At 46.5% G+C, this 20,914-nt stretch overlaps 1 protein-coding gene across 1 annotated transcript in view; it reads left to right on the forward strand.

The window, feature by feature from the left end:
* Positions 1–20,914, forward strand: part of POLR1A (RNA polymerase I subunit A) — an 86,543-nt gene that overhangs the window by 13,584 nt on the left and 52,045 nt on the right. The window contains exons 4-12 of the mRNA XM_016948898.4: positions 2,349–2,456; positions 3,409–3,494; positions 3,610–3,713; positions 9,291–9,377; positions 10,757–10,862; positions 11,485–11,647; positions 14,194–14,364; positions 14,497–14,619; positions 17,176–17,406. Coding sequence (XP_016804387.1) covers positions 2,349–2,456; positions 3,409–3,494; positions 3,610–3,713; positions 9,291–9,377; positions 10,757–10,862; positions 11,485–11,647; positions 14,194–14,364; positions 14,497–14,619; positions 17,176–17,406 — 1,179 coding nt within the window. The remainder of the gene's footprint in view (positions 1–2,348; positions 2,457–3,408; positions 3,495–3,609; positions 3,714–9,290; positions 9,378–10,756; positions 10,863–11,484; positions 11,648–14,193; positions 14,365–14,496; positions 14,620–17,175; positions 17,407–20,914) is intronic.

Here is a 20,914-nt window from a genome sequence, read left to right on the forward strand (position 1 = left end):
GCTTCCAGGGACCCTAGGATATGCCCAGCTAGGACCCAGGGAAGCTCAGAGCTGTAGTCTTTCCAGTCCAGATATAGCCTAACCAATTGGGGTCATTTTTACCATCAGTAGTGTTGCCTAATAACACAACTGACATTTCTACTTTTATTTATTTATTTTTATTTATTTATTTTTTGAGACGGAGTCTTGCTCTGTTGCCCAGGCTGGAGTGCAGTGGCACAGTCTTGGCTCACTGCAACCTCTGCCTCCCAGGCTCAAGCGATTCTCCTGCCTCGGCCTCCTTGAGTAGCTGGGACTACAGGCAAACGCCACCATGCCCGGCTAATTTTTTGTATTTTTAGTAGAGATGGGGTTTCACCGTGTTGGCCAGGCTGGTCTTGGACTCCTGACCTCAGGTGATCCGCCTGCCTTGGCCTCCCAAAGTGCTGGGATTACAGGTGTGAGCCACCGTGCCGGGCCTATTTCTACTTTTATTGCATTTACGAGGGAACAGAGCTAAAAAGTTAACTCATGGTCAAATTTGTCCAAAAGACAGATTGAGAGAGAGAAAGAAAGGATTTTCTTAAACCAGTGCTCACAGTAAGTTACATGTTTCTAGGAATTTCCCCATTTCATTTAAAGTTTCAGATTTATTGGCATAAAATTATTCATGGTGCGTGCTATTATACCTTAAACTTTTTTTTGTAAAATATATACAGAAATGCATTAATTATATGTACAGTCCAATACAAAGTAACTATCACCCTTACAGTCCAGTTCAATGTCAGCATATTGTTTATGTCCCCAAAAACCCTCCCTCCTTTCCCTGTCCCCTTGTGTATTTATTTTTGACAGTTTGTCTGTCATTGACCTTTAAAAATTCTTTGTTGGGGCTGGACACAGTGGCTAATGCCTGTAGTCCTAGCACTTTGGGAGGCTGAGGTGGGAGGATTGCTTGGGCCCAGGAGTTAAAGAGCAGCCTGGGCAACATAACAAGATGCTATCTCTAGTTTTCTAATAATTATAAAAATAAATGTAAAAATAAAAATTATTTATGGGAATAATTTGAGGGCTAGGATGATGCTGCCTTCTCCAGAGAAGATTCTCATTGCTTCTGCTGTGTGCATGGCACTGATGCCAACTTGGGACTGTCATTATCCAGGTTCAACGCTTAAAGCTCCCTGGATGGCCTGAGTGATTGTACAAGGGCTGGTAGTTCCTGAGAGTATAGTCCTTTGTGTTCCAGCTTACTATGTTTATGTGTTGGGGGGTGAAGAATGATGGCTTCCTGTTAGATTTCTAACCTTATACTAAAAAAGCTTTAGGTTTTTAAATTTGTTCTTTTTAAAGGCAGGATCTCACTGTGTTGCTTAGGCAAGCACTGGAGTGCAGTGGCAGTTCTCAGGTATGATCATAGCGCATTGCAGCCTCAGACACCTGGGCTCAAGCGAGCCCCTGCCTCACCATCTGGAGTAGCTGGGACTACAGAGGCACCACTGTGCCCAGCTTAGGTTAAGACTTTCATTTCTGTTTCCTACATCATTTGAGAGTTTGTGAATAAAAAGTTCAAAATTGCTGCATTGGAAAATGCACTCAAGGCCAGGGCTCTTGGGGAGCATCATAGGCATATTCCCTGGGGCACATGAGTATACCAAGTGATGTCCTGCCTCAGCACAGCACCAAAGCCCTGCATCAGCGCATGTGGCTGCATGCTCTTTCATCTTGCTAGATTCCTAGTTCCCCTTTAGTTTGCTCTGGTTATTTATTCCTCACTGTCCTGTCAGCTCTTCAGAACATTAAGGTTTTAAAAATATTTTAACCTATCTTGGTTCTTTGCAGTCTTAGGTTTGGTCTGGGGAATCTAGCCCACCATTATTGGACGTAGGATGTTCTCATTTGATTTTTTTTTTTTGAGATGGTGTCTGTCTCTGTACCCAGGCTGGAGTGCAGTGGTGCAATCTTGGCTCACTGCAACATCCGCCTCCCAGCGATCTCCCCACATCATCCTACCAAGTAGCTGGGACCACAAGTGGATGCCGCCACACCTGGCTAAGTTTTTGTACTTTTGGTGGAGACAGGATTTCACCATGTTGCTCAGGCTGGTCTCAAACTCCTGAGCTCTAGTGATCCGCCTGCCTCTGCCTCCCAAAGTGCTGGGATTACAGCTGTGAGCCACCACGCCTGACCTTGTTTGATTTTTTTTAACAGCGATGCTGTCTCACTCTTTTGAAAGTGCAACACAGTAGCCATAGTTTCTTTTTCTCCCTTCAAATGAATCTTTTCCACCCTTGGAGAGGCTGGTCCCAGTTGTGCTGCTCATCAGAGGTGTACATTACTGTGATAATGGAGTTTTCCTCTTTGTTTTCCAGTTTCTGGAAGAAAATGCCGATCCCTCTGCCTCTGAAATTCGGGAGGAATTAGAACAATACACAACTGAAATTGTGCAGAACAACCTCCTGGGGTCCCAGGGCGCACATGTGAGTTAACACTGTCTTTCTCCCATGCTGTTTTGGGCATCATTTTATCACTTTCCCTCTGTGTTGTCCTTTGCATATACTTCTGGCTTCCCAAAGTAGACCTGAGTTTGAATCTGAGCTCTGCCTCTCGTGAGACCTGCAACCTCACAAATTACACAACTGTCCCTGAGTGTCCACTATCTAATCTCTAATGCCTGCCTGCAGGACCAATGAGAGGATTATGTGACATATGATTTCGGTATAGCATACAGCAAGCCTCTTCTTAAAAAATGGCATCAGGTCTTTTTTTCCTTCTCCAACACTTCTCTCTAACCCACCGCTACCTTATTCTCCCCTTCATATACTGCCTAAGTATTAATTTGTTCAACGAATGAATGAATGGGTAGATAATTCATCTGTGATACTAGTCTTGGAATCTGCTTCACTTCATGCCTTGGTTTCACACCAGAGATGCTGATTTAATTGGTCTGGGGTAGGGTCCAAGTGGAGTTACAAAAGCTCCCAGATGATTCCCATCTGCTGCCAGGTGCAGAGCCACTCAGGTGGCTGGACTGTGGATGTGCCTTCCTTAGAACCCTGAGGTCCTTCTGAGGCAGGCCAGCTGCATCCAGAAGGCTTCCTTTTACAAGTGAAAGTAACTAGCGCTTATTGAGTACTGGCTGTATTTCAGGCCCCCACTGCATTCATGATTCTTTGTCTTAGTAAGAGCTTACTGAGGTGGTTACTATTCTTATTCCCATATTATAATTGAGGAAACTGAAGGCTTAAAGAGGTCACTCAGTAGTTGTCAGAGTTCAAGTGTATTAGGGTTCTATGGAAGATTTTGTTTAAGAAAGTGGTGGTGGGGGTGTTTCCTCTGGTTAAAAATAAAAGGTGAAAACCATAAAGTAAATATATTGGATTCTCTTCAAAATGGCACTCCAAGGTTCTCTGACTTTTTTTAAAAAAACAGGTAAAGAACGTGTGTGAGAGCAGGAGCAAGCTCATTGCTCTCTTCTGGAAGGCGCATATGAATGCTAAGCGCTGTCCCCACTGCAAGTAAGTATCAGGGCCCTTGCCCCAGGTGAGACGTCTCTGGGCAGTCACTCATTGCTATTATTAAATATCTTACTGGGTTTTTTCTCTCCTCAATCACAACTGTCCTCCTGCACAGGACCGGGCGATCCATTGTCCGAAAGGAACACAACAGCAAGTTGACTATCACGTTTCCAGCCATGGTGCACAGGACAGCTGGCCAGAAGGACTCTGAGCCCCTGGGTGAGCAGGCTGGGTCTGGAGAGGAGCTCCATGTGAGGCCAGCAGATGTGTCCTAAACCCTGGGAATACCTGGTTCTCCTCACCACGTGTTTCTCCGCTGCATTTGGGAGGGGCCAGCAGAGGCACAGTGTGCAGGCCTCTCAGGCCTGAGGGGACCCTGGCGAGCGCCCAGCTCAGCCCTCTCACATGGGAGAGCTGATGGATGGGAGGGGCTGTTTTATGAGGCAGTGCCCCACAGGCGCCTCTTGCCTTAGGTGGTCGTTTGTCTGAAAGGTTTTTCAGGAAGAAATTAAGAAATTTACCTGACAGATATTTTGAAACATTTTACTGTAAAACAAGTGTGGATCTATTTTGGAATAAAATGTAGGCGAATAATTTTTAAGAAAAACTGCAAGAATTCAGCAAAACATTAGCGCCTCCTGCAGGCTACTCCTGGCTGTCCACCCAGATCCCCCCAGGTAGAGTTCTTTCCTCAGCTCTGCCCTACCCAAGCTCTGCTTGGGAAAAATTTTGAGATAACTTAATACTCCCACTTTTTAATTTTTATAGTCATAGGCTTATTAAAAAATGTTTTTTGGTTTTCATTCTGAAGTGGTCAGAAGATTAAATAGAGTATTCCAAGAGAAGCACTGAGAGCAGTACCTGCTGTGTAATATGTGCTATGTAAATGTTAACTGTTCATTTCTTATTATGTCATCAGTGTGCCAGGGTAGAAAATGCATAACCTGGCTGGGCACGGTAGCTCACACCTGTAATCCCAGTACTTTGGGAGGCTGAGGCAGGCAGATCACTTGAGGTCTGGAGTTCAAGACCGGCCTGGCCAACGTGGTGAAACCCCATCTCTGCTAAAAATACAAAAATTAGCCAGGCGTGGTGGCGGGCACCTGTAATCTCAGCTACTCAGGAGGCTAGGGCAGGAGAATCACTTGAACCCAGGAGGCGCACTCTGCAGTGAGCTGAGATCGTGCCACCGCACTCCAGTCTGGGTGACAGAGCAAGACTCCGTCTCAGAAAAAGAAAGAAAAAGCACAACCTGCAATTGTCACTTGGCTCTGCCACTTTTTCTGAGTGGCAGATAGAAGGCTGTTTTGAGGCGTTTCCATTTCCAACTCTGTATAATGGCATTCATAAAGCCTCTTGCCTAGAATTGAGGAAATTACATGCATGGCAGTCCATAGCAGATACTGTTAATAAACCTTTCACCAGGGTTTGAGAATATGGGATAAGCATGGAAATAAGATCCCCTCCTGGAGATGCATGATGTATGTTTTACATTGAACACTCTGGCATGGCCTGGACTAAATGAAAAACCTGTTTATTATTTTTTTAAAATGTTATAGTTTAGGATAATTTTTAGACTTAATAGAAGAGTAGTAAACATAGTACAGAGAATTCCTTAATACTATTTACTTCATTTGCCCTACTGTATAACATAGTAGATTACCATGGTGCATTTGTCAAAACTGAGTTTAACGTTGGTGCAACACTATTATCTAAACTACAGACTTTTTAAATTTTGCTGGTTTTCCAGTAATTTCCTTTTTATGCTCCAGGATCCAACCCAGGATACCACACTGCATTTAGAAAGCCTTTTTAATTTTGTTTCATGGTTGGCAGTTAACACTGTAAGAGTGGATTTTCCTACACTTAACCATTAAATAGCCCTCAAAACAATTTTCTTGTAATACCAGTTGGGAATTGCTTCTGTAGCCCTTAGGATGCCTTATAAAATGTTCATAGATTGAGAACAAAGATGGTCAGAATTCTTTCTAGAAGATAGTTTTCGTGGGGCAAATGTCCGGCAGGTAAGTAGTCTTTCAATGCCTTCACCAAACCCATTCTTCTAAAGTCATCTTTCATTGCAGCCATGCGAATATGATGGTGCAACCAAAAGTCTGTGCATTAGAAACAAGTAGACCATAGTCTTCTACAGCTCCAGGCTTGGGTATTCAGTATTTAGCACACATTTATTTGTTGGGTGCTCAGCATTATGCCAAGGACCATGTTTGTGATGAGCACAATGCCAGGACACAGACCAGACCATGTGGTCTCTGCTCTCTGAAGGGGCTGCAAGTGACACAGATCAGTAACCCTGGGGAGCAGGTGATGTGGAGGAAAGTGAGCACCCTCAGCGTGGGTCTGACCATGTTCCTGGTATCAGAGGGAATCAAAAAGTGAGGGCTAGGCTGGGAGTGGTGGCTCACGCCTGTAATCCGAGCACTTCGGGAGGCCGAGTCAGGCGGATCATCTGAGGTCAGGACGCAGGCAGATCATCTGAGGTCAGGAGTTTGAGACCAGCCTGACCAACATGGTGAAACCCTGTCTCTACTAAAAAAAAAAAATTAGCCGGGTGTGGTGGCGCACGCCTGTAATCCCAGCTACTCGGGAGGCTGAGACAGGAGAATCGCTTGAACCGAGGAGGCGGAGGTTGCAGTGAGCCGAGATTGTGCCATTGCACTCCAGCCTGGGCAACAAGAGCGAAACCCCATCTCAAAGAAAAAAAAAAAAAGTGAGGGCTGTGCCTGAGTAGTCTCCATGGACTGGTGATCCCACAAGGAGCTCTGTCAGCTTGTGAAATGCCACACGTGCGGCTCCAGTGCGCTCCCTGTGCTCCATGTGCCCCCCTGAGCCCCACAAGGCACATTAACATTTAAAATGAGAATTCATATAGCCAAGACACTTCCAGCCATTGTGATCCCAGGTTATTTGACCTCTGAATCCCTTTTTCCTATGGCACCTCTTACAGCTGAAAGAAAGACACATTCAAGATGCTCTGAAATCCCAGCTAGGCAGAAGTCATTGTTGCAAGCTGCAGAAGTTCTTGTTAGGAGGGGATGCAGCTCATGTGAGGAGATGGGCTTCCACAGCTCTCTTCTGACTCTAAGATCCTGTGATTGAAGAACAGCCTCTGCCTTCACGGTGACTAAACTGCAGTGGGGGCATTGCTGGGACAGGAGCTGAGGAGATTTGACCGATCTTCTTCAGCATTTCCAACCTATTTAGTAGAAGAGAAAGTTCAGACACTCATTTTCAGAAATGCCCACAAAATGCAGGTTAATGGGGTCTGTTTTCTCCCACTGAACATATGTAGCTTTCTAATGCTGTGGTTATCCCTGAAGGTCAAGGCCATTCTTCATTGCATACCCATGCTTCCTTCAATTGCGTTAACTCATTGAAATATTCTGCTTTTATCGACATCAAAACTTTAAACATGCAGACTCCTTGACTTAGCAATTCTGCTTTGATGACTTTATCCTAAGGAATTAGAATACTCACAGTGTTGTTTGAATACTGTATAACTGGACATGGGCCAGGCACGGTGGCTTACACTTGTAATCCCAGCGCTTTGGGAGGCTGAGGCGGGCAGATTGCGAGATCAGTAGATCCAGACCATCCTGGCTAACACGGTGAAACCCCGTCTCTACTAAAAATACAAAAAATTAGCTGGGCGTGGTGGTGGATGCCTGTAGTCCCAGCTACTCGGGAGGCTGAGGCAGGAGAATGGCGTGAACCCAGGAGGCAGAGCTTGCAGTGAGCGAAGATTGTGCCACTGCACTCCAGCCTGGTCAACAGAGCAAGACTCTGTCTCAGAAAAAAAGAAAATACTGGACATGACTTAAATACCTAGTAACAGAGACTACTTAAATTATGGTGCATTTGTTAATTGTTCTCCAAGTTAGGGATTTCTCTAAAAACTTATGATGACATATCCTCTGCAGATTTTAAAGAAACTAGCTGGAGAATTGGAGGTGGAATGAAGCTAGTTTTTAAAAATGGAGGAGGCCGGGCGCGGTGGCTCATGCCTGTAATCCCAGCACTTTGGGAGGCCAAGGTGGGTGGATCATGGGGTCGTTAGTTTGAGACCAGCCTGGCCAACATGGCAAAACCCTGTCTCTACTAAAAATACATAAATTAGCAGGGCGTGGTGGCATGCGCCTGTAATCCCAGCTACTCGAGAGGCTGAGGTAGGAGAATCGCATGAACCCGGGAGGTGGAGGTTGCAGTGAGCCGAGATCGTGCCGCTGCACTCCAGCCTGGGTGACAAGAGCAAGACTCCGTCTTGGAAAAAAAAAAAAGGAAAAGCCAAGAGTGGTGTTTTTAAGTGTAGACTATCTTAGGCTATTTTATATTTGAGCCATATACTCTTAATTTAGAATTTGCTGTGAGCTAGACACCCTGTCAAGTGTTAGGAACACAGACAAGGCATAGTTCCTGTCCTGATACGTGAATAAAAAGGGAAAATTGAGTAATGCTTAGTTTCAGTGGATGTATCCAGAAAAGCTTTTTTGGGTTTTTTTGTTTTGTTTTGTTTTGGGTTTGTTTTTTTTTTGAGACAGGGTCTCACTCTGTCATCCAGTCTGGAGTGCAGTGATGCGATCTCGGCTCCCTACAGCCTCTGCCTCTCAGGTTCAAGCGATTCTCCTGTCTCAGCCTCCCTAGTAGCTGGGATTACAGTCATGTCCAGTATTTTCTTTTTTTCTGAGACGGAGTCTCGCTCTGTCGCCCAGGCTGGAGTGCAGTGGCACGATCTCCGCTCACTGCAAGCTCCACCTCCTGGGTTCACGCCATTCTCCTGCCTCAGCCTCCCAAGTAGCTGGGACTACAGGCGTCCACCACCATGCCCGGCTAATTTTTGTATTTTTCACAGGGACACGGTTTCCCTGTGTTGGCCAGGCTGGTCTCAAACTCCTCAGGTGATCTGCCTGCCTTGGCCTCCCAAAGTGCCCAGAAAGTTTTGAACCTGAAAGACACACTACTTACTTGTCTTAGGTAATCATCTAAATGCCTGGTCCCTACCTCCTGAATGGCAGTCCCAAGCCTGGTTTTCTAATGTAACCTGGGTATTGCTGGTAGATGGCATCCCAGAGTGATCTTGCTTAGTGTGAGAAACCAAGCCCAATCTCTTCCTCACACACCAGTATGATATTTGTAAAAAGAAGTCAGTATATGTTTACCCATAAAAATACTTATTTATCCATAATTCAACTTATGTGAACTTTTCTGGTAAAAACCAGGTAGATAAAGATATTTATTATAATGTTACTTATAATAGCAAAATATGGAAATCAATCCAGATGTCCAATTATGAGAATATGGTTAAGTGAATTAGGAATCATCCTTAATGGAATATCACATAGCCATGAAAAATGGTGATCAGGCAAAAGCTACATAGCAACATGCAGAAATGCTGATGAGATGATACTAAAAGGGCAAAGTAGTGTGCAAAATAAATCCACACTGAAGATTACAGTTGTGTAAAATACGTGTATAGACAAAAAGGCCTGGAAAACAATATATAAAAGTGATAGGAATTGTTAATGTGATGGGATTATGGGTAATGTTTTCTTTTAGTTTGCTTTTTTTTTTTTTTAGGTTTTATACAATAGCCATATGGTTTTTATTACTATAGAAATGAGATTAAGGGCCAGAGGGAATCCAGGCCTGATAATATGCTACCCTTGAGATTGATTTTTGTGGTCAAGTTGCAGGCTTGGGGATAAAGAATTGATAAATCCCATTGCAGAAAGAGTACCTGTTTCTGATTTATTGCACTTTGATTCTCCTCCTTGGCTCCAGGAATTGAGGAAGCTCAGATAGGAAAACGAGGATACTTAACACCCACCAGTGCCCGCGAACACCTTTCTGCCCTGTGGAAGAATGAAGGTGCTGTATCAGGCTAAAGAAATAGCCTTGATCTTCTCTAGGCTTTTATTTCCTGGACTCATTAACCCTGCCTTATTACTTCTTTTAAGTTGTAATGATTGTAGCTCCCTCCTGGAACTGATCCAGAGGTTTGGGGCAGTCTTCAGGGCACATTGACATTGAGTCATAGAGCAGGAGAGGTCATACCCAGCACCAAAAACTTGACAATTATCGCAGCTGAGCCTGGTTATCAAATGACAACTGCAGGTGGGCCTCGCTTAATACAGGTTGGCATATTTTTAGAAGGTTCAGTGTAACTTATTTTAAATGCCCGTAAGTAAAATGCTTTGTCCTTCTGTGAATCAAAGAATGAACTCTGTCTTATTTAAATTGGGACTTTACTATAAGGGAAATCCTTCTTTCCTTTTGAGTGTATAACAAAACCTACGCAGTATATTCAAGCCCTTGTGAGAGTATGTTGTGGAACGCTGACTATAACCTCTGTGTAATAAGCGCTTACAAATGAACATGTTGTTAAAGAGGTATCAGAAAAAAAAAAAGCACTGGAGTTAGTATGATTGCTTCTGTGGCAGACCCTAGCACATTTTAATCTTTTTCTCTAGGCATTTTTTAAAGTAACCAGAAACCTGAAATAAAGCTTTGATCCACAGAAGATCCTTTCTCGGCAGTACCTGTTAGGGGTGGGAGGAGGCTAACTTAAAAAAAAATTTTTTTATTCAACATATTTTTAATGAAGATCAAAGTAATAATGATGTGTGTGATGTCTATGTTTTAATAGTCCAGGAGGGTGATTAAAAACAAGTGAAGTTTCTTCCCCATCCTTGCCCATCTCAGTCCCTGGTTTAAGAGCTATTGTCCCTGTAGTACCCATTTTTATGCTATCATATCCCCTGCATACAAACTGTCATGTACACAGAGGCTATTTTTTGTTTTTATAAAGAAAAATGAGGCCAGGCACATTGGCTCATGCCTCCAATCACAGCAATATTGGAGGCTGAGGCAGGTGGATCAATTGAGCCCAGGAGTTCGAGACCAGCCTGGGCAACCAAGCAAAACCTCATCTCTTAAAAAAAAAAAAATACAAAAATTAGCTGGACATGATAGCACGCACCTGTAGTCCCAACTACTTGGAAGGCTGAGGTGGCAGGATTGCCTAAGCCTGGGAGATCAAGGCTGCAGTGAGTCATGATCGCACCACTGCACAGCAGCCTGGGCGACAGGAGTGAGACCTTTTCTCAAAAAAGAAAACTGTGACCTTAACTCTACATATTATCTTGTATTCTGTTTTTTCCTCACTCAGTAATATTTTTATGGTTGTCCTCCCATGCCCTTAGTGATAGATTTAAATGGTCTTCTTGGTTTATTTCTTTCCAACGCAGGATTCTTTCTGAACTACCTTTTTTCGGGAATGGATGATGATGGTATGGAATCCAGATTCAATCCCAGTGTGTTCTTTCTAGATTTCTTGGTGGTGCCGCCCTCAAGGTAATACCCTTTAATTAACTTATTTCACCTGAAAAAAAGCGTACTAAGGAACTGAAATGTGACCTCTAGGAGAGGTGAAAGGGCCAAGGGCACTGAGAGACAAAGCTGCAGTTCCGCTCCAGGTGCAGGTGGTGGGAGGGCTTGCTTTCCTTCCCGTTTGTTGTGAACGCAATAGGAATGTTGGTTGTTTTTGTTTGTTTGTTTTGAAACGGAGTCTTGCCCTGTCTCCCAGGCTGGAGTGCAGTGGCATGACCTTGACTTACTGCAACCTCTGCCTCCTGGGTTCAAGTGATTCTCCTACCTCAGCCTCCTGAGTAGCTGGGATTACAGGCTCGCACCACCACACCCAAATAATTTTTGTATTTTACATAGAGATGGGGTTTCACCATGTTGGCCAGGCTGGTCTTGAGCTCCTGACCTCCAGTGATCCGCCTGCCATGGCTTCCCAAAGTGCTGGGATTACAGGCTTAAGCCACCACACCCAGCCGGAATGTTGGTTAGGAAGGTTGGTTGTTTTGAGCATGGTGGGGTGTGCTCCCTACAGTAGGCATGGGTGAGAGGCTGAAGAACATGACCCTTTCCTCACACTAAACATTCATTTATTCCGTATGTCCCCCTGCAGGTATCGCCCAGTCAGTCGCCTAGGAGACCAGATGTTTACTAATGGCCAGACGGTGAACTTGCAGGCTGTCATGAAGGATGTAGTTCTGATTCAAAAACTTCTGGCATTGATGGCCCAAGAACAGAACCTGCCAGAGGAAGTGGCCACACCCACTACAGATGAGGTCAGGGCTGCTCTGTTGCTGATGTGATGAGCACACATGCTTAGTGCTAACTCTGTGAGCTGTGGATGTAGACACTGGGTCTGGGAGATGCTTCCTGGGATGTTCTGTGCAGCTGGCAGCAGCCTTAGTGTGAGCTCTGGGCTTAGGGGGCACCTAGGAACATTAGGGGGACACACATGGGTCTGAGCATGGAAAGGTGTGGGTTCTGGTCTAGCTTCTGCACCGAACGACCACGCCAGGTGACCCTAGTTGAGTCACTTCCTTATACTAGTGTCTGCTATAAAGTGCATGTGATTTGTGGTGAGATTTCACACCTAGGCTGTTCCGGGCTACCAGCTCTCAGCAGCTCTAGAAAGAATAGCCTACTTCCCTCAGGCTTTAAGAGTGTCCCTTTTGGGTCACAGTACTAGAGCTCATGTTGCCAGCTCTATTTTGGACACGTTAATGTCTCCAGCATTGGGGTCAGGAAAGCAGTATTGCAGAGTGGAAATTCCTCTCAGAATAGGACAGTTTCAACTAACATTTCCTGAGCCCCTTCTGTGTGCCGGGTTAAGTAGTAGGTCTTCAGTGGGTACAAAGGTGAATTGGGCACCCAGGAAGCTTGCTGAGGTCATCAAGATCCTTCCCAGCTCTAAAGTACTCTCTGGATGCAAATAGGCAGCCTCGGGTAGACAGTCCGGGTTCTCAGACTCCAGCCACTGCGACAGTCCTGCTGTCTGCCAGGCCCATCACAAGGTGGCGCCACTGTCTCCTGGACACTTATGGTGCAGGTTACACTTGGGGCTTTCTGTGGTTTTGCTTGTTTCCTGATCGGCCCGCATTGGTGTGCTTTTAAAAACTCCTTAGTGTAAAAGACATCGGCCATGTGCATGCCTTAGTGCAGTTTCCAAGAAAAGACCATGGGATAACTGTACCCAGTGACCAGGGTTGAGAATCTTAGTTTGATGTCCCTTAAAAATCGGGCAGCCTGGCCAGGCATGATAGCTCAAGCCTGTAATCCCAGCACTTTGGGAGGCCGAGGCAGGAGGTTCACTTGAGCCCAGGAGTTTTAGACCAGGTGGGCAACATGGCGAAACCCTGTCTCTACCAAAAATACAAAAAATAGCTGGGCATGGTGGTTCACGCCTATGGTGCCAGCTACTCAGGGGGCTGAGGTGGGAGGATCACTGGAGCCAGGGAAGTCGAGGCTGCAGAGAGCTGTGATCGCACCACTGCCCTCCAGCCTGGGTAACAGAGTTAGACCCCATCTCAATAATTAAAAAAAAAAGAAAAATTGGTCGTCCCCTTTGTCAAACAAATGCTTCGCCTCTGAGGGGCAAATAGCATCCTCTGATTCCTATGTCCCACTGCCCTCTTTCCTTGTGATTGACAGGATGTGTTTTTTCTCCCCCCTTACTCTCTGTGTTCCATCCTCATGGCAGCCCTTGCCAGTCACCGTCTAGGCATTGGGGATACTCCAGTGAGACAAGTTCTCACTCATTTCACAATCACTGGTCTTGAGCCAGGTAATGCCATGAGCAGTGAGTTGGGCTAACAGGGCCCAGTCATCATGCAGGTGATCGTATCTCCCTCTGGGACTCCAGCCAGAAGGGGACCCTGAGTGTTTTATGTAGAATACATCTATTTTCCCTAGAGCTAAAGAAGATTCCTGTGTTCCTCAGGTTTGATGACAAGCCCACTTCATCACTACTGGGTTTTCATAACATTCTCGTTTACTGAATCTTCACCCACCCTCACCCTCCCACCTCAAGACACTGACAGGTTTCTTCTCTTATCTGCCCACACTGGAAGACGTGGGACCATCTGTCTCCTTGTGTCATACCCAGTCGATTGGGCCAGTAGATGGCCAGACAGTATCAATAGGTGGTGCTCTAAGCCAGCTGAAGGCTTCTGTGTATTTCTGTCCCCTGGGTAGGGAGTGGGAGAGAGGAGGAGACAGGGCTAGGGGCAAAAATATTAAAAAAGGATTGGTTAAATATTCCAATGAGACTTGGCAATCAGCCACTAACTTGATATAGCTCAGCTGGAGACCCACATCTTAGTTGATGACATAGAATATCGTATGGCAAACCTAGTTTCTTTTAAGAAATTGTTCCACCTGCATGTTTGTAATTGGTTTGGATCAAGTTTTTCAAAGCCGTAAATAAAACTGAAACTGCATATGAGAATTGGTTATCTGGCAAGATAACAGAACTTCATAAGAAATGTACTGATGTGGGAAGGACTTCTTAGTTTTCTTTAGGAATTGCATATTAAGGGATTTCAGCAAAAATGCCTCAAGAAAGAAGCATGCTTATAAATTTTGAGTTCATCTTACTACTAGAAAGAGACAGGCTGGTAAATATATAATAGTGCTGATATGTCTTATTGACATGTACTTACAAGATTGATTTATTAGCATGTTTGTCTCTGATCTGTCAGGTTCAGAGGAGATAAACTCCAGAGTGCATAGTTGTCAGATCCAGGGTAAGAAAGAAAAATTAAATCAAGCCAGGCCTTTTGGAGCTTTTTTCCATCATCCCTGTTTTCTTGGTTTCATCTTCCAGGAAAAAGACTCTTTGATTGCTATTGACCGATCCTTTTTGAGTACACTTCCAGGCCAGTCCCTCATAGACAAACTTTACAACATTTGGATTCGCCTTCAGAGCCACGTCAATATTGTGTTTGATAGCGAGATGGACAAACTAATGATGGACAAGTACCCAGGCATTAGGCAGGTGAGCAAAAAACTGGATTCCCATTGCTAGCTACAGAAGATAAATAATAAACATTGTGTATTGAAACAAGAAACTAATAAGCCTACTGGAATTCTTGTTGAATGTTTTTTATGGCCTTTTTTCTCCATAAAGATCCTGGAGAAGAAGGAAGGCCTGTTCCGAAAACACATGATGGGAAAGCGAGTGGACTACGCTGCGCGCTCAGTCATCTGCCCAGACATGTACATCAACACCAACGAAATTGGAATTCCCATGGTGTGTGTGTGTGTGTGTGTGTCTCATTTGCTCCCCGTGGGTGGCAGATGAGAATGCCGCAGAGGGCTGGGGACAGGATGTGCAGCAGATTATTCTGGCTTGGGCGGAACTAGCTTCTGCCTCTTCCTGGCCAGCCCACAAGGAGGTGACTGGAAGCTGCATGATGGCATTGCTGTCACTCCTTGCTAGGCTTACAGACACCTCCTACCAACAAGTCAGCACCAGGGAGCTGACTGCAGGGTGTTCCACATCCCCGCCCGCATAGCTTCCTCCTGCCCACTTCAGCCTAGTCTTTTGACCTTCCTCACCAAATTGAATACATGACAGGGGAGAGGAAGAGGGCATGGGGCATATCAGTTATCAGTCCTGTGTACTTTCCAGGCATCAGAAATGTGTACCCCAGGTTACTGGGAAGAGGAAAGGGAGTGAGTCCCGGAGAGAGGCGTGTGCATGTTGCCCAGGTCCTGTTTCGCTTCTCAGGGTCAGCAGCTTGCTGTTCACCTGTTAGTGCTCTCCCCCCGACCCCCTCCGGGAGCCAGCTTCGTCTTCTCACATCCTTAGCACTTCATGCCGTGGTGCTCAGCAGCAGCAGCCTTTAATCGGCTTCCTCCTTAATGGGCCGGCCTCTATGTCAGTAATGTGAAGGTGGTTTAATTTCCCTCCGTGGAGAGCCTCATTTCCTTGCACGCCACCCCCTCCACCCCTCTCTGGGGACTGGTGATGAGCAGCGCTGAAGTGTTCTTTCCGATCATCCTGTGTCCCCATGGCCTCATCTCTTTGTGGCACACTTGGGTTTCCTGGACAAAGGCGTGATGTGTCAGGAGACAGCAGTCTGAGAAGGCCCAGTCCTGTACCCACTGCCTCCTGGGAACCATAGTCCTTGCATTCAAAGGCTGGATCATGTGGTGAGGACCAGCTTTGCGAAGTCCAGTGGTGACATTCCCAAATCTGAGGCCCTGAGGAGACATGTAGCAACTTTTGGTTGCCCTCTCTGGACAGGGCAGGGGCCACCCTTGTTGGCCTTGACTTCATAGTGCCTACAGTGTCCCAGCTCTGTGAGAGACCTTTTGTGCTGCCTTTTCTATCTTCTAGGTGCTGGGTTCTCTTTCTTAGATCTGGGTTTGTTTGGTAGTGGCTTGTCCCTGGAGGAAAGACCCCGAAGTCACTTCTCTGCCCACCTGCAGACTGCCGCAAGTCTCAGGGCCATGGTGGCCTGGGGCGTAGGTATTCCTCACAGGATAGCTGGGAAGATTAGAGTGGATAGAACTGCCTCTGGCCCCTTGGATCACACGCTTCCCATAGAGCACTGTTGACAGGTGCCACAGGAGCAAGGAGCTAGAGACCAGCAGTGAAGCACAGACTAATGTGCTCCCATATAAAGCAGTGTCCAGGGGTGGAGACAGACAGTAAATAGATAGACAAGTATATGTATGCTCTGTTGAACGGTGATGGGTGGTAAGTGCATCAGCAACAGTAGAGCAGGCTCAAGCTGAGGAACACAGAGGCTGGGGTAGCCCCAGGAGCCTTCTGAGAAAGTGTTGCTGCGCGGGACCTGTACAAAGCTAGACAAGTTCCTTTATTTAGGACATCTCAGAGCCTCTGGTGTATTTGTGTACATTTGGAAGCATTAGAGGTTTATAATATTCAGTAGCTCAAAAACTCATTTAACAGGGAACTTGTTTTACTTGGAGCGTATCCCAGGCCCAGCTTTAAACACAGCACACTGCATTTTCTTAGGTATCAGAGGAATGCATCAGTTTTATCTCAAGTACCACCTTGATTGTAATGGCTGCCAGAACTGTGGAGTTGAGATATTCTGATGCCATGTCTGGGCTCAGGGACAGCACCATGATGCATTAGTGATGTCTGCCAGGGTGGATGAGGGATGTCAGGGTATTTGAGGACAGGCATTTGCCACCTGTCTCAAGGAAGTGCCCCATGCCACCTTTGGGAACTTTGAATTTATTGGCAGATAAGAAAATGAAGTTTTAGACTGGGTTAAAAAATTGGCTGGGCGCAGTGGCTCACGCCTGTAATCCCAGCACTTTGGGAGGCCGAGGCGGGCAGATCAGCTGAGGTTGGGAGTTTGCTACCAGCCTGACCAGCATGGAGAAACCCTGTCTCTACTAAAAATACAAAATTAGCCAGGTGTGGTAGTGTGTGCCTGTAATCCCAGCTACTCGGGAGGCTGAGGCAGGAGAATTGCTTGAACCCAGGAGGCGGAGATTGTGGTGAGCCGAGATCACGCCATTGCACTCCAGCCTGGGCAACAAGAGCGAAACTCCATCTCAAAGAAAAAAAAAATTATATAAACTGCTGCGCTTAAATTATTCTCCTCAGACTAACTGGTAGAAAAGGAGGCCTAGTCTCTATACCATTAAGGGAGTAGCAGAAGACAGGCAGGATGTTACTTTGCTCACTGGAAGACCTTCTTGGCCAAGTCAAACAGCTCCTCCACATCTTGGGTGAAAAGACAGCCTGTTGAGACAGATTTGGGGTCCATCAGACCTTTTTTTATCCCTGCCCTGAATTTCTACCTCCATTCCTCATTTCCAGGTGTTTGCCACAAAACTGACCTACCCACAGCCAGTTACCCCATGGAATGTTCAGGAACTTAGGCAAGCGGTCATCAACGGCCCTAATGTGCACCCAGGAGCCTCCATGGTCATCAATGAGGACGGCAGCCGCACAGCCCTGAGCGCTGTGGACATGACCCAGCGAGAGGCCGTGGCCAAGCAGCTTCTGACCCCAGCCATGGGGGCACCTAAGCCCCAGGGGACAAAAATTGTGAGTAAGGGCAGCTTTGGTCAGGGACCCATCCGGCTCCTGTTCGGATCCTGGTGATTGGTGGCCATCAGGTGTGACTCCAGTGCGCACTGACACAGGAGCCCATCCCTAGGAGGAAGCTCCCCGACACGTGGGTGGCTTTTTAGATTCACCTTGTAGACTCCGGGCAGAAGAATGGCTGCCCTTAAACAGGACTACTCAAAGGGCAGTCCCCAGACCAGCATCAGCAGCATCCCTGGAGCTTGTGAGCAATGCACATCCCCCCACCTCTACTGAATTTGAATCTCTGAGAATAGAGTTCGGAATCTTTTTTTACCGTGCTTTCCAGAGGGTTCTTCTGCATGCTGATGTTTGAGAGCCACTCTTAGGAAGGGAGTGCTCTGTGCCAGTGATAACCAACAAATGACAGGTTATAACTAATGTTTCCAATTTGGGCAATTGCTAATGCCAGCCCATAGTGCTGTGGTAGGGAATCCTGAGGCTCTATCGGGTTCCACTGGAAGGAGCACATGATCGATTAACAATGTTGCTGAGTGCATGAAATCAGCAGGTGACAGCTCTGTGGCTCTGTCACATAATAGCCATTCCTGCTGGGAGGGGAGTAGCAGATGACCCCTAACTAGGCAACAGTGGCAGCAGTTGTTGGAGGGAAATGGATTCGACTTGGATGTAACCCACAAGTGACTACTGGAGTCAATAGGTGACTGCCTGGATTTTCCTCACCCACCTGCACAGCAGGCAGGCCTCTCCTTGCCCTCTGCCCACCCATACCCATGGCTGACCTGCCCTTCTTTAACACTGAGTTCACCTCTGCGAAGTTGCATCAGCCTTGAAGGAACTTTGGAGGAACCGAGAGGAAAAGGAAATGCTCCTGGCCTTGTGGCGGTGCCCATCAGTGCTCATCACAGGCCTTCTTGCTTCCTCTCATTCTCACCGCCGTCCTGAGGGGCAGCAGTAATACACCGCCTGTATTACTGTATTCTCCTTTGGTGACAGGGCACATGCAAACATAGATCAAGTCACCTCTTTTGTTCTTCTCTAGTGCACGAAGTAAGGTTTGTATTCAGGTTCGTAGAATCGGTCTGCCTTTCCTAAGTGCCTGGTGTTTCGCTAGGCACTGTGTGAGCAATGCAAAAAGAAGCAAGGTGTGTTTCACTTCACTTACATTTAACTCAGGTCAAACATGTGAAACAGACTCACAATAGGAAAGGATGAGAAAGAGACTAGGAGAAGGGGTGAGGGATGAGGCAGTACTGATGCCCCCTGCATGCTAGCACTTTGCAGTCCCTGCGGACGGATCCTCGCCACCCTGGAGTTGACAGCATGGTGGGGGAACCACTAGGAAGTGAGCATATAAATGTATTGCTGTTGCGGAGGGGTGTGGTAGACACCATAGGGAACAGCAGTGACAGACAGTGACTTTAAGCACATAATGTCCAAGAAGAAACAAGTTTGAGGGGAATGTGCAGGGCAAGTGGGCAGGGAGAGTTTGGGGTCATCAGGAGGCAACTGTGAGCCAGGTGCTGGGGCCAGCCTCAGGGCTAAAGAGGGGACTGAAGGCAGCGAATTCTTGCTGCTCTCTCAGGCCTTAGCAAGCCCTCATTCCTCTGGGGTCAGATAGTAAATATTTCTGTGGTCCTGGGCCATGCAGGCTCTGCTGTAGCTGCTCAGCTCTGCCACCTAATACCAAAGCAGCCACAGGTAGTACACAAACAAATAGGCATGGCTGTGTTCCAATCAAACTTTATTTACAGAACCAGGTGGCCAGCCTGAGAACTGTAGTCTGCTACCCACCAAAACCTGTGATTTTTTTTTTCTTTTTTTTTTTTTTGAGACAAGGTCCCACTCTGTCTCCCAGGCTAAAGTGCAGTGGTATAATCACAGCTTGCTTCAGCCTCCACCTCCTGGGCTCAGGTGATCCTTCTGACTCAGCCTCCCGAGTAGCTGGGACCACAGGTGTGGCTAGTTTGTGTATTTTCTGTAGACATGGGGTTTCACCATGTTGCCAAGGATGGTTTCCAACTGCTAGGCCCAAGAGATCTGCTCTCCTCAGCCTCCCGAAGTTCTGGGATTACAGTCATGAGCCACTGCTCCTGGCCTGTAATTTTTGAAGACTTTGGTTAATGTGTTGCATATGGGTCAGGGCAAGGCTGAAGGGGCTGTGTGAGGTTGATGGGAAGGAAACACTGAGGTCTCGTCCGGGGAGGAACCACAGGCTAGGTGAGGAGGGGAAAGACCAAAAGGACCCATTTCCTCTATGAAGTATGAAAGCTCTGCCCCATCCCCTGGGCCTTGTAAATAAAAGAGGAAATGGCCCGGAGAGCCAAGGCTCATTGCCCTGCTCAGCAGCCTGCCAGAAGCAGGCCTTTGGCTCCGAGCCTGCCTCTGAAAATTCTGACCCTGGGGCACTGGGGCACGCTAATTTTCACTGCAGTATTTATTTAGAGACAAGAGAAAGGAAGGGCCTTGGGTTTGGGTTGGCAAGGGGAATACCCTGTGCTCCAGGGCTTCTGTTTGGATTGGCCGGTGCCTACCAGACTGGCCTGTGTACCTTCCCAGCTGTGGCGAGTTTGCTTACGCTGGAGGATGTCTCAAATTTGCAAGACTCAAATCCTAGGCCCAGCCTGGCTTATTGGGCTTGGGCCACAGGTCTAGGCAGTTTCTCCCTTGAGAGGCTAAAGAAAGAAGACCTCAGCTTGTATGACGCAGTCAGACAGCAGCCAGTGCCCTGGGCAGATGCTCATGGGAACCCTCAGAGTTTAGGTCTCCTTGGAAACATGGGACTTGGCAATGGGGAGGGGAAGGTTTGAATTCCTTCGGGAGCAAAAAGACGGACTCCATGCTAGGTACTTTTAAGATTGCTTTGTAGCACTTGAGGGTTTTGCTCCCTGCTTCTCTGAGCTAGAGAGAGAAAACTTTTAACCTCACTGAACAGGAATCGGGGAGAGAGTTTTGGGGAGTATCTCTTAATTACTTCTAGCCTCTCTCTTTAATGAACTTTCCAATGCAGTTTCATAAATGTGGGCAACATAAGAAGAAACTAGACTTCCAATAATTTGTTGTTTTCTCCTGCCTGCTATCTGTTGTGATTTAGAGGAGATTTGGGGTGGCAGAGATTTCACCAAGTCTTCATAATTCCTTTGTACTACTTAGAGGAGCCCTTCAGGATGCATGGGGTGGCAGTTACCTTCATACATTTGTCTTTTAAGGTGTCACTTTATGTTCAGTGTTTAGGAGGCCCAGTAGTTAATATAATTAAAGATAAGGGTGGTAAGGGTCTTAATAGGCGGTACAGGAAAGTCAGCTTTGTGAGAGAGATGTCTGTCAGAAGGACATGACCAGCCAGATATTTATAAGGGGGGAAAAGTATGAGCAGTGGTTATCTTAGAGGGGTACAATTACTTGTGATTTTTAAATTCTTATCTTTAAATTGTATTTTCTGTTTTCCCTCTAGCAATGAGCATAGCACTTGTTCAATATTTCTTTCTTTCTTTAAAAATAAGCGAAG

This window comes from Pan troglodytes, chromosome 12 (assembly GCF_028858775.2).
Source record: "Pan troglodytes isolate AG18354 chromosome 12, NHGRI_mPanTro3-v2.0_pri, whole genome shotgun sequence".
Taxonomy (NCBI): Eukaryota; Metazoa; Chordata; class Mammalia; order Primates; family Hominidae; genus Pan; species Pan troglodytes.